This window comes from Stenella coeruleoalba, assembly GCF_951394435.1.
Source record: "Stenella coeruleoalba genome assembly, chromosome: 2".
Taxonomy (NCBI): domain Eukaryota; kingdom Metazoa; phylum Chordata; class Mammalia; order Artiodactyla; family Delphinidae; genus Stenella; species Stenella coeruleoalba.
The window spans coordinates 2,820,648-2,832,840 of NC_137147.1; the positions used below are offsets into that span (position 1 = coordinate 2,820,648).

Below are 12,193 nucleotides of genomic sequence, written 5' to 3' on the forward strand. Positions count from 1 at the left end.
GCCTCAAGGCCCCCAACCTGGCCCCGGGCCCCCAGTCTCGGGCCCTGACGGTGGAGGACCCGAAGCTTCCACAACCTGGGGACACGTTTTAACCACCGAGAGTTTACTTTTCTGCACTTCACAGAGCCGCGAGCACGGGCACTCAGTCCCCGGGCACTCAGCCCCCGGTCGCACTCCCCGCGGCCTGGACAGGGTTGGCGGTTCACCAGGGCGGCCGTTGGGCCGACACGCGCGGAGCAGGGGTCGTGGGGGCGGGGCCGACGGCGTGCAGAACGCAGTGGGCGCGGGGGCAGGGCTAGGGGTGATGGCCCCGGAAGGCGCGAGACCTTCCCGGGAGCTCCGGGCCGCGCAGGCGTCCTGCGGTCCGCGCGGGCGCGCGCGGCGCGGCCGTGGGGGGCGGGGCGCGAGGGCGTGGGGCCGCGCGGGCCCAGGGTAGGGGCGGGCGGCGTCCAGGGCGCAGGCGCAGGCGCGCGGCCGCGGCGGCGGTTGGGGAGGGTTCTTCCGGAAGGTTCGGGAGGCTTCTGGAAAAGGCGCCGCGCGCTGGGCGGGCTCGCCTCTATATAAGGGAGGCGCGGGGACGGCGCGCCAGTTGCTTGTACGTCCTGGTGTTGCGTCGCTGCGGAGCCTTTGCGGTCCTTCAGCCGAGGTGAGGGGGCGGCGGGCGGGGGCTCTTCGCGCGGGGGGGGGCTCCGGAGGGGGTGGACTCCACGGTGGGGGGGCTCCACGGGGATCCGGGGCCGGGCGGGAGACGGCGGCGGGTGCAACCCCCTCCGCCGGGGCCCCTCGGCAGGCGGTGCCGGGGCGGCCGTGGCGTCTCGCAGGCCTCGGGCCTGCTGCGGCCTTTCCTCCCGTCCCCGCTGCGGGAGCGGGCGGGCCTTGGGGCTCTGGGGGAGCGGGGGCGGGGGCCGGGGCCGCGGGGGCCTGGGTTCTGCGCCTTGGGAGGAGTCCCCGGGCCCGGTTCCCAGCCGGCGGAGGGGGGGGGGGTGTCATGGCGGAGTCGCGCGGGAGCGGCGCCCGTGCGGCCGGCGTGGGCTGCGGCGGCTCTGGGGCCCCGGAATGAGGTCATCCCTTTGTCAGCCGGTGCCTCGTGCGCGCACCGGCTTCCGAAGCGGGCGCGGGACGTGGCGGGACCCCGTCCGGCGGCCTCACTGGCTCCGTGTCCTCTCCAGATGCCCGAGGAAACCCAGACCCAAGACCAGCCGATGGAGGAGGAGGAGGTGGAGACGTTCGCCTTCCAGGCGGAAATTGCCCAGTTGATGTCGCTGATCATCAACACATTCTACTCGAATAAAGAGATCTTTTTGAGGGAGCTTATTTCAAATTCGTCCGACGTAAGTCTTTCAATGTAGAATTTGGATTTAGCTTCGGTATAAAATTCACCCTTTAGAGGCCTTGTGCGTAATATTCTGTGTTTTTTAAATAGGCTCTGGACAAGATCAGGTATGAGAGCTTGACAGATCCCAGTAAACTAGATTCTGGGAAAGAGCTGCATATTAACCTCATTCCGAACAAGCAAGATCGGACGCTCACTATTGTGGACACCGGGATTGGAATGACCAAGGCCGATTTGATCAACAATCTTGGTACCATTGCCAAGTCTGGGACCAAGGCGTTCATGGAGGCTTTGCAGGCTGGTGCAGATATTTCTATGATTGGCCAGTTTGGTGTCGGGTTTTATTCGGCCTATTTGGTGGCCGAGAAAGTGACCGTTATCACCAAACATAACGACGATGAGCAGTATGCCTGGGAGTCTTCCGCAGGAGGATCCTTCACAGTGAGGACTGATACAGGTGGGCATCCGGTAGACATCTTACTGGGTCAGTCGTTTGTGGAGGGTGGGGTGCTGTAGGCAGTGGACCCCTGAAGGTGCTGTGAAGTTTGTGTTTAAAAAAAAAAACAAAACAAATTCGTGTTTTCCTTAAGTGGGATAGCCTGTTCTTGCGGTTGTTTATCTTGGCCGTTAACTGCTCTGGGAGTCTTTCCGTTAGCAGTAAGGGTAAACCCCCGCTTCATAGATGTTGAAATGAGTGCTAGGAGAGCTAGATTGATGCTATATGTTCGTTAACCTTGCTTAGGCCATTGAGATTGAAATTGAGCTCGTTTCTCCATTTCCTTTACAGGAGAACCTATGGGTCGTGGAACAAAAGTTATTCTGCATCTTAAAGAAGACCAAACTGAGTACTTAGAGGAACGGAGAATAAAAGAGATTGTGAAGAAGCACTCTCAGTTTATTGGCTATCCCATCACTCTCTTTGTGAGTTTCTGTATATTTTTACATAGGAAACCAAAGCGACTGAGTTGAAATCTTCAGTCTTTAGAGTCCTTGGTAAAAGAAGAGTTCTGAATTTGCAGTATTTATTGGGCGGGTGGGTGGAGCTGACTTACTCTGTCCAGGCACCCAGGCCTATTGAGATATATCAAAAACTGATGAGTAGCTTTCTGGCTACTTACTACTTTCAGTTGGTTTTGGGTGTAAGTGCCTCAGTGCTGTTTAGCTTATTTTTTTTAGTTCTGGGATGGAGAGATGATGTGATTTGCTTACGTCTTTTGAAGGTGGAGAAGGAACGTGATAAAGAAGTCAGTGATGATGAGGCAGAAGAAAAGGAAGACAAAGAAGAAGAAAAGGAAAAAGAAGAAAAGGAGTCTGAGGACAAACCTGAGATAGAAGATGTTGGTTCTGATGAAGAGGAAGAAGAAAAGAAGGATGGTGACAAGAAGAAGAAAAAGAAGATCAAGGAGAAATACATTGATCAAGAAGAACTGAACAAAACAAAGCCGATTTGGACCAGAAATCCTGATGACATTAGTAATGAAGAGTATGGAGAGTTCTACAAGAGCTTGACCAACGACTGGGAAGATCACTTGGCAGTGAAGGTGAGTGCTGAGAGCTTCAAAGCTAGTGTCTGCAGGTGGTCTGCCTCAAACTGTTAAATTTGAGGGTGGTTTCTGGCAGCTTTCTCTTGCCCACTGCCCCATCCTTCTCCCGAAGTCTTGAAGTTATGTAACTGCAAGTGTTTGGCTCTGGGGTTTAAGTGGTACCTGTTGGTGAAAGCTGATGGCATTGTCTTGATCTTGGCTGTGTTTTATTACAGCATTTTTCAGTTGAAGGACAGTTGGAATTCAGAGCTCTTCTTTTTGTCCCAAGACGTGCTCCCTTTGACCTGTTCGAAAACAGAAAGAAAAAGAACAACATTAAGTTGTATGTTCGCAGAGTTTTCATCATGGACAACTGCGAGGAGCTGATCCCTGAGTATCTGAGTAAGTGCGGTTGGGCATAAAGAGCGGTCGCCGTCACAGGTCAGAGTTCAGCCTATCAACTCCCGATTTTTAAAGGGGAAAAAATCGTTTGTCTGTGGTTTTTCGGGTTTACGTTTTTTGTCGATTTTGTCCTTGGAGTGACCTTGAGCGCATTTGGTCTGTTTTTTCAGACTTCATCAGAGGCGTGGTGGACTCGGAGGATCTCCCTTTAAACATTTCCCGTGAGATGTTGCAACAAAGCAAAATTTTGAAAGTTATTAGGAAGAATTTGGTCAAAAAATGCTTAGAACTCTTCACTGAACTGGCAGAAGATAAAGAGAACTACAAGAAGTTTTATGAGCAGTTCTCTAAAAACATTAAGGTTAGTTGTAAACACACTTGACCATTAGGACTGGTAGTCAAACTGGCTTCTCGTTTTAAATGATTTTTTAATGCAGAGAAAGTCTTCCTAAGTTCACCTGTTTTTCAGCTTGGAATACATGAAGATTCTCAAAATCGAAAGAAACTTTCAGAGCTGTTGAGGTATTACACTTCTGCTTCTGGTGATGAGATGGTTTCCCTCAAGGACTACTGCACAAGGATGAAGGAGAACCAGAAACACATCTATTACATCACAGGTAATGGGCAGTAAATGTTAGTCGTATCTTTGTGCTTGTGATCCCATAGGAACAGTTGGGTGTGTTTTCTACCCCTGTGGTGTTACATATAAATTAGTAGGGGTTACTATAGGCAACATAGTGCGAGCTAGCTCTTGTTTGTGGTTAGATCAAACTACATAGGAAAAAAGAAAAGGAAATGAAACTGCTTCCTGTTAAGGATCTAAAACTTTTTCATATATCAGGTGAGACTAAGGACCAGGTAGCTAACTCTGCCTTTGTGGAGCGTCTTCGGAAGCATGGCTTGGAAGTGATCTACATGATCGAGCCTATTGATGAGTATTGTGTGCAACAGCTGAAGGAGTTTGAGGGGAAGACCTTAGTGTCAGTCACCAAAGAGGGCCTGGAACTTCCAGAGGACGAAGAAGAGAAAAAGAAACAGGAAGAAAAAAAGACGAAGTTTGAAAACCTCTGCAAAATCATGAAGGACATCTTGGAGAAGAAAGTTGAAAAGGTGTGTGAATACAGTCTTCTCACCTACATTTAAAAGGAGTGTCAGGTGTTTTTCAAACTGAAGTTTTCTTAACTTACTAATAGAAAACTTTAGCATTTCCATTTAGTGATGGATATAGATCTCAAGATTCTTAAAGACTTGAAGTGTAAGAGAACTCACAGGAAGAAAGCGTCAGGTATCTGAGTTTGCAGATGGTATTTCTGATTCGTCAATACTGAAGTTCCTTAAATGTTCATAATAAAGCTGGTAACAAGTACTTACAAGTTAGAATATGAGATCTTCTGAGGCCTCGTTATCACTGTGTTTTGATTGTAGGTGGTCGTGTCTAACCGATTGGTGACATCCCCGTGCTGCATTGTCACAAGCACATATGGCTGGACAGCAAACATGGAAAGGATCATGAAGGCTCAGGCGCTGAGAGACAACTCAACAATGGGTTACATGGCAGCGAAGAAGCACCTGGAGATAAACCCTGACCATTCCATCATTGAGACCTTGAGGCAAAAGGCAGAGGCTGACAAGAATGACAAGTCTGTGAAGGATCTGGTCATCCTGCTGTACGAAACGGCGCTCCTGTCTTCTGGCTTCAGTCTGGAGGATCCCCAGACACATGCTAACAGGATCTATAGGATGATCAAACTTGGTCTTGGTAAGCCTTGTGCAAATACCACGTGTCAATACTATTGGAAAAGCTTAAACACATGACTGTTGAAAAGGGTAACATAACTTTCAGCAATTTGAACAAAGTTGGGCTGTCCCATTCAGTTTGGGAAACCCTAAGTCACATGAGTTAAACGGGTGTAAAATAGGCCTTTTGATTGTACAGGATAAAGAATGAAACAGGGTCACACACCCTGTAAAGTAGTAATTGCTCAGCCTTGGAAAGTGGCTATGAACTGGCAGTGTTGGGATAGTTAGGTGGCTTTAGGAAATCTAATCCATGGTGTTTGTTTCCAAAAAGGTATTGATGAAGATGACCCCACTGCTGACGACAGCAGTGCCGCTGTAACTGAGGAGATGCCGCCCCTCGAAGGAGACGATGACACCTCCCGCATGGAAGAAGTAGACTGAGCTCTGCCTGAGGATTACGTGGCCGCGTGTTCAACACTCTTGTCTTCATTTCTTCTGATAATATGTTTTCAAGTATTTCTTTATTTTTGTTAACATTTAAAAACCTGTATGGCATGACAACTACTTAAGGGGAAGATAAGATTTCTTTCTACTAAGTGTGATACTGTGATACTTTAGGCACTAAAAGCAGAGCTAGTTTTTTTCTAGTTTCATGTTGGCTTATTTTAACAGACGGAAGTAGCGTTTGTTGTAAGGTGTATGTAACCTACGTTAACTTCATGGTCTGAAGTGTTTAGCTATCAGGCGGATTCTTTAGTAGACCAGCTCTTCTGTCGCTGAAGTGTTCTGAAGTATATACCTTGATGTTTAAAAGAAAATACTTCTTAAAGCAACTTTCATCTTCTGGGATTTACTTTTTAAACCTTCCATCGCCTGTATTGACTGCATGTGCCAGACCCCTAGGAATTAGTATGTTCAACTGAACCAACTTGATGGGAGTCACTGTCCATACATAGGGCTTGTTTTCCACAGAAAAGTAGTGTTGAGAGTAGCAGAATTATAAGCCTATCTAGGCATGTTGTAAAGCTGTTTGAAAAGTGACTCGGAGCAAGTTTTGTGAATGGAGACGTAGCGCTCAAGTCACATTCTGCTTTAAAAGTTGTAACAAATACAGATAAATTAAAAAGAACTTATGTGAAAATGTCTTATTTTGGAGGGGGGGGAGAGTATAGATGACGGGATGGTCCCAGAATGTAAAATGTTAGGTGTGTACATCTTGCCTATGAGGAGCCAAGGAAGTAGATGATTGGTGTTGACTGCTGGAGTCTTACTACTGCGATCTTCCCAGGGTGCACTCTCAGGGGGCAGGTGGGGGATGAGCATACGTTCTCGTGATGTGGTTTTTGGGGATTTTTGTTTTTGTTTTTGTTTTTTTGGCTGTGCAGCGTGCAGGATCTTAGGTGGTATCTTAGTTCCCTGACCAGGGATTGAACCCACACCCCCTGCAATGGAAGCTTGGAGTCTTGACTACTGGACGACCAGGGAATTCCCAGAGCATATATCCTTAAAAGACACAAATGAGAACAGGTGAATCTGACACTATGTGTTAAATTTCCTAATAACAGCCATTGTCCCGTAGGATTTTCATGTCCAAACTGTGCTTTGACGGTATTTGTGAAACGTATCTGATGCTCTAAATATCGTCTGTGAACTACCTTGGCCTTAGGAATGTCTGGAAGTTCTGTACCACGCGTACTTATTGAGTGCCGTTCCACCTGAAACCACCTCTGCTCCTGGGCCTCTGGTTCCTTATTGAGCGTCGGGCGAGGTGGCTGTAGAGAAGGTGCCGATAGCTGTGAGCAGCGGTTGGAGAGGCGTAAGCTGTGGGAAAGTTGGTGGTAGCAGCTCTGTACAGGATCTGGATCCTGAGCCTAAGACCACGTGAAGAGTGACCGTGATTAATAGGGGGCAGGGAGAGGACTTGAGCGAGCGTCTTTATACTGCGGAAGATGTCACCTAGTGTTCAGTGGGTACCAAGTGCCTGGTAAAGTAATCGCCTTTAATCCTTGTAATCTAATGCAGCGGAAGTTCTTACCTCCCATTCGTCTAAGGAGAGAATTCAGGTGTCCATGCTGTTCGGGAATTAGGAATTGAAAGGCCAGGGCAAAGGGGTAGTTTTCTTCCATGTTTCCCGTGCCTAGTAGGAATATAGAGGATTCCACTTAAATCAAAAGGAACATTTCAGAGAAACAAACTGAGAGCCTCTGTAGTCTCCCACTTAAAAAAAGATCTCCCACTGCGCATGTTTTCTGAGTTACTGGAAAGCATTTATGGCAGACACGTGTACTTTGGAACCGTACTACCCCCAGAACTCGTGTGCCAGTGATTGGACCATGGAGACCGTGATGCCCAGCCCCGGCGGGGGTGGCGGGGGGGAGGCGTTGAGCTGAAGGACACACGAGCACGACCTGGAGGCGATGCTCCTCAGGCTGGCAGGGTCTCGAGCCAGCTGCTGCCAAGTCCAGGGTTAGGTCCCACCCTGCCTAGGAGAGTAGCGAGTGCTGAAAAGCAGAGACAAAGGTGTGGTGCGAGGTGGAAAAACATGCCTTATTCACAGGTTATGTGGCTGTGAGCACAATAGGAAAGGAATCTACAACATTGGTACAAGAATAAGTACAGCAAAATCCTAAGATATGAGATCAAATTGAAATTTTGTTAGCAACAAGAAAGTCATTAATATTTTAAAATGCATAATACCATATAGGAATAAATTTTACGAGAAGTTTTGCAAGCCCTGTATGCTGAGAACTGAGAAAACAAGAGACCTAGGTAAACAAAGTGGAAGAAGCCAGACAGAAACAGCCACCTACTGTGATTGCATTTTCGTAAAACTCCAGAAGAGGCACAACCACGACAACAAAAAGCAGCTCAGTGGGTTGCCTGGCGCCAGGAGTCCTAGTAGGGACGTAACTGCAGAGGGACAAGATTCCGTGCCCCAAAACTTGAGGCGATGGCTGCACAGCTGTATATGTTTATTAAAATTTAAAGTACACAAAATGGGTGAATTTTAACGGGGTGTGGTCCATGAGTGTACATGATTAGCAAATGAAAAAAGCAATGCAAAGGTATAGAAAGCAGTCTATTGGGGTTCAAAAGTGACTGAGCGGCCATGTCCTGCACCTCATTACTTGTAAATTGGAGCCGAGGTACCTTAAAAGCCTGTTGTGGCGCTTACTAGGTAGTGGGCTTAGCAGGTGCCTGGTCAGGTAGGACCTTTCCTCCTGTTGTGCGAGTCCTGTGAGGTTGCCTGCCTTACTCGGGCTCAGGTCCGCAAGTGCCAGTCCCCTCTAGCTAACTGTGCCCTTGCTGTCTCTCGGGCCTCAACTTTCAGTAGTTCCTGCCAAGCACGGATTTGTCACGTTTTGATTGAATGCCACTGAAGGACTGGCCCTGCACACAGATGAGAGGTGTCACTGAGGAAGGTGGCCACGGTGAAGGCCAAGGAGCCCCAACTGAGGTGGAAGCACAGAGCTAGGAGGGGTCAGCTGGTGGGGCAGGGCCGGGGAGGGGGGTGCTCCAGGAAGGGGGTGGCAGCTGATACAAAGCTGACCCCACTTCAACAGAAGTGGGGGGCTTCCCAGCATAGTGAGCCAGGCTTGAGAGCCTGGATGTGTTGAGATTTGGGGAACACATGGGCATCTGAGGAGAGAAAGCTGGAAGGTGAAACTGATTAACTGTGTGTGCCTTGAATGGGAACCATTAGCCTCGGGCCTGGATTGGAGACTGTCCAGCAACTTAGCCAATGGGAAGGCAGTTGCTATGGTCTGCCATGGGGCTGCTTTTTTAGGACGGGGGGGTGGGGGCCCATGCCCACCCCTTGAGAAACGTCCTCAATACCAGGAATACTGAGGGGATTTGGTAGGTCAGCTCCACCAAGTCTGAAGTTGTTTCATCTTCGTGAGGTGCCCCTTATTCCATTTTATCTTACGGGTGGGAAGAATCCTACTGATGGTACCAGGGCGCAAGCACGCCAGCTCCCACTGGGTTCTCTATCCCGCAGCCCCCGAGCTAGGGTCTGACGACCTTGCCTCCAAAGATTGAGGTTTAGGAAGAGCCAGTAGGACCAGTCCTGACTTCCAAGAATAGAGATGTTTGTTTTGTTCTCTTATGTATCCCAGGTACTTAGTGTTTGGTACATGGCAGGCACTCAAATATTGTTAACAAATTAGTGTAAGCACTTCACAGTTTACAAACACTTTAACAGTTTCCAATTGTTTTATTTTGGAGATTTCCAAAACACATGCAAAAAGCAGAGAGGGACACGTAGATGTTGACAAGGACGTGGAGAAATTGGACCCTCAACACGCTGCTGATGGGAGTGGAAAATGGTGCCCTTCTGGAAAACAGCCTGGCACTGCCTGGAAAAGTGAAGCATGGAATCACCATATGATCCAGCAATTCCACTCTTAGGTATCTACCCAGGAGAAATGGAAAACATGTCCACAAGAACACACAACAGTCCTCCCTGGGTATCTGTCCCTCAGGGGCTTGGTTCCGGGACCCCCAAGAATATCAAAATCTGAGGAGCTGAAGTCCTTATATAAATGATGTCGTCAGCCCTCCGTATCCTCAGGATGTGTGTACACACGTTTTCATAGCAGCGTTACTCATAAAAGCCAAAAGGTGGAAACAAACCAAATGTCCATCAATGGATGGATGAATGGATAAATAAATGTGGTATAACGGTGCAATGGAATATTATTTGGAATATTGTTGCCGTAGAAAGAATGAACCTTGAAAACCATGCCAAGTGAACGAAGCCAGTCACAAAAGGCCACGAATTTACTGTATGATCTTAACTCATGAAGTGTCCAGAATAGGCAAATCCGTAGAGACAGGACGTAGCAGCTGCCTGGCTGGCCGGGACTTCGGGGAAGAGCCGTGGGGAGTGAGCACTTAGTGAGTACAGAGTTTCTTTCTGGGGTGATCATAGTGTTGAAAAATTGATTGTGATGGCTGTGCAATACTGTGAATATAGTAAAAGTCACTGAACTGTACACTTCAAAGTGAATGAATTATATAGTATGTGAATATCTCAAACTGTTATTGAAAAAATGTAAAAGAGTTTGGTGGTCCCTCAAAAAATGAACAATTACCATATGATCCAGCAATTCACTTCTGGGTATATACTCAGAAAGCAGTGACTCAAAAAGGTATTTGTACACCAGTGTTCATAGCAGTGTCATTCATATTAGCCAAAAGGTAGAAACAATCCAAACACACTCATCAGTGAATTAATGGATAAACAAAATGTGGTACATACACACAATGAAATATTATCCAGCCTTAAAGAGGAAAGATCTTCTGGCACATGCTATGACATGGATAAATCTTGAGGACAGTAAGCTACATGAACTAAGCCAGACACGGAAGGACAAATACTGTATTTATGATTCCACTTACTTCTTTTTATTAATTAAATTTTCTTTTCTTTTTTTTTTTTTGGCTCTGGTGCATGCAGGATCTTAGTTCCCTGACCAGGGATCAAACCTGTGCCCCCTGCAGTGGAAGCTCGGAGTCTTAACCATTGGACTGCCAGGGAAGTCCCCTGTATGATTCCACTTAATATGAGGTCCCTGGAGCCGTCAAATTCATAGAGACACAGTGGAATAGTGGTCGCCAGGGGCTGGGGGAGGGGGAGTTGGTATTTAATGGGGGCAGAGTTCCAGCTGGAGATGATGAAAAAGTTCTGGAGATGGACGGTAGTGATGGTTGCACAATGTAATTGTATTTGATTCCACTGACCTGTACACTTAAAAAAGGTTAAAATGGTAAATTTTATGTATGTTTACACACACACAAAGTAAAGGGAGCTGTTTTATGAGCCCCTACATACCCATCCGCCAGCTTCAACAATTATCATTCTGGGTTCTCACTTGAGTTTGGAACCTTCTAAGTATCTTTACTGATTCCTTTTGATAGATGAGGAAACGGCAGCTCCAATGGTCATGGGTAAGAGGTGAGGCCATGAATGGACTGCGTTTCCCACTACTCACTTCCCCAGTGGGTTGTCCACAGACCTCGGCTCTTTTCCACACCAGCTCTTCCATTCAAAGACCCATTCAAAGCGTGTGATTGACGGAACCTGTCCTGGGCTGTGTCCTAGATGCCTGGTCTCTCAAGGCCTTCACACGCCACATCACAGGTCCTCCACCTGGGACGGTAAAGTATACATAACCTAACACTTACCATTGTAAGTGTACGGTTCAGTGGCATGAACTATATTCAAAATGTTGTGCAACCATCAACAGTATTTCCCAAACTTTTTCATACCCAAAACAGAAACTCTGTACCCACGAAGCAATATCTTACCTGGGATGGTCTTCGTGCCCCTCTGTCCCAGGCTAAATCCTCCCACTGCCTGGCCTCAGTTTACCTGTGGCTACACTCCCTGCATCCTCTCCCTTTCTTGGTGGCATTTCTCACAATTGTCCTGCAATTAGTCTACAGTCCGTCTTGCTGTCTGTCAGCCACGAAGGTAAGCACGTATATAGTCTGTTCACTGCCAGCCCGGTGCACCTGATATATATTTGTGGATTGAATGAATACCTGGTACACACACTGATATTTCCCCCCTTCCTGTGGGGATGGCAAGTTGTTTAAACAATTTTGTATAATTTGGGAAGATGTCCTTCCTTTTTCTAAGACTTCAAGATCTGCTCAGACCTTTGAAAGTGTGATAAGAGATTACGCTTCTGTAGGAAGGAACATCACTTTTCCTCCGAGGAGGGACATTCCGGGAAGCAGGGCTCTTCGTGAGTCATGGTGTATTAACAGCACCATCAAAACCTGAACAAAGATCCTGTGATGCTGTTGCAGCTCCGAGGAGCTGAGCATAGTATCTGCCAAGTGTATCTGCTCAGAACACACATCATCTTTTTTTTTTTTTTAAATAATGTTTATTTATTTTGGGCTGTGTAAGGTCTTGGTTGCGGTGCGTGGGCTCAGTAGCCCTGCGGCATGTGGGATCTTAGTTCCCTGACCAGGGATCAAACCTGCAACCCCTGCATTGGAAGGCGGATTCTTAACCACTGGACCACGAGGAAAGTCCCTAACATACATCATCTTCTCATGAAAGTACTGTTAAGTCCTCAACACTAGACCAATGAAAGTTCTAGAGCTTTAAATGTGGTCCAAAAAGCACTGTGTATTTTTTTTAATTCCAAATTAAAAAAAAAAAAACCAAAGTGAAAAA

General features: G+C 47.4%; 1 protein-coding gene across 1 annotated transcript; it reads left to right on the forward strand.

Moving 5' to 3' along the window:
- The first annotated feature begins 460 nt into the window (after window positions 1-460).
- Window positions 461-6,127, forward strand: HSP90AA1 (heat shock protein 90 alpha family class A member 1). The gene is made up of 11 exons (XM_079913345.1): window positions 461-646; window positions 1,170-1,331; window positions 1,424-1,790; window positions 2,121-2,254; window positions 2,554-2,874; window positions 3,093-3,258; window positions 3,429-3,619; window positions 3,728-3,875; window positions 4,100-4,368; window positions 4,684-5,017; window positions 5,330-6,127. Exons 2-11 carry the CDS (start codon window positions 1,170-1,172, stop codon window positions 5,437-5,439), a joined length of 2,202 nt encoding a protein of 733 aa, XP_079769471.1. The 5' UTR covers window positions 461-646; the 3' UTR covers window positions 5,440-6,127.
- Window positions 6,128-12,193: the final 6,066 nt, after the last annotated feature.

Excerpts from the sequence above, each read along its gene's own strand:
- HSP90AA1 (XM_079913345.1), top strand. The coding sequence starts at position 1,170 with ATGCCCGAGGAAACCCAGACCCAAGACCAGCCGATGGAGGAGGAGGAG. Across the intron at positions 4,369-4,683 it reads TGGAGAAGAAAGTTGAAAAG|GTGGTCGTGTCTAACCGATT; the intron begins GTGTGTGAATAC and ends TTTTGATTGTAG. Across the intron at positions 5,018-5,329 it reads GATGATCAAACTTGGTCTTG|GTATTGATGAAGATGACCCC; the intron begins GTAAGCCTTGTG and ends GTTTCCAAAAAG.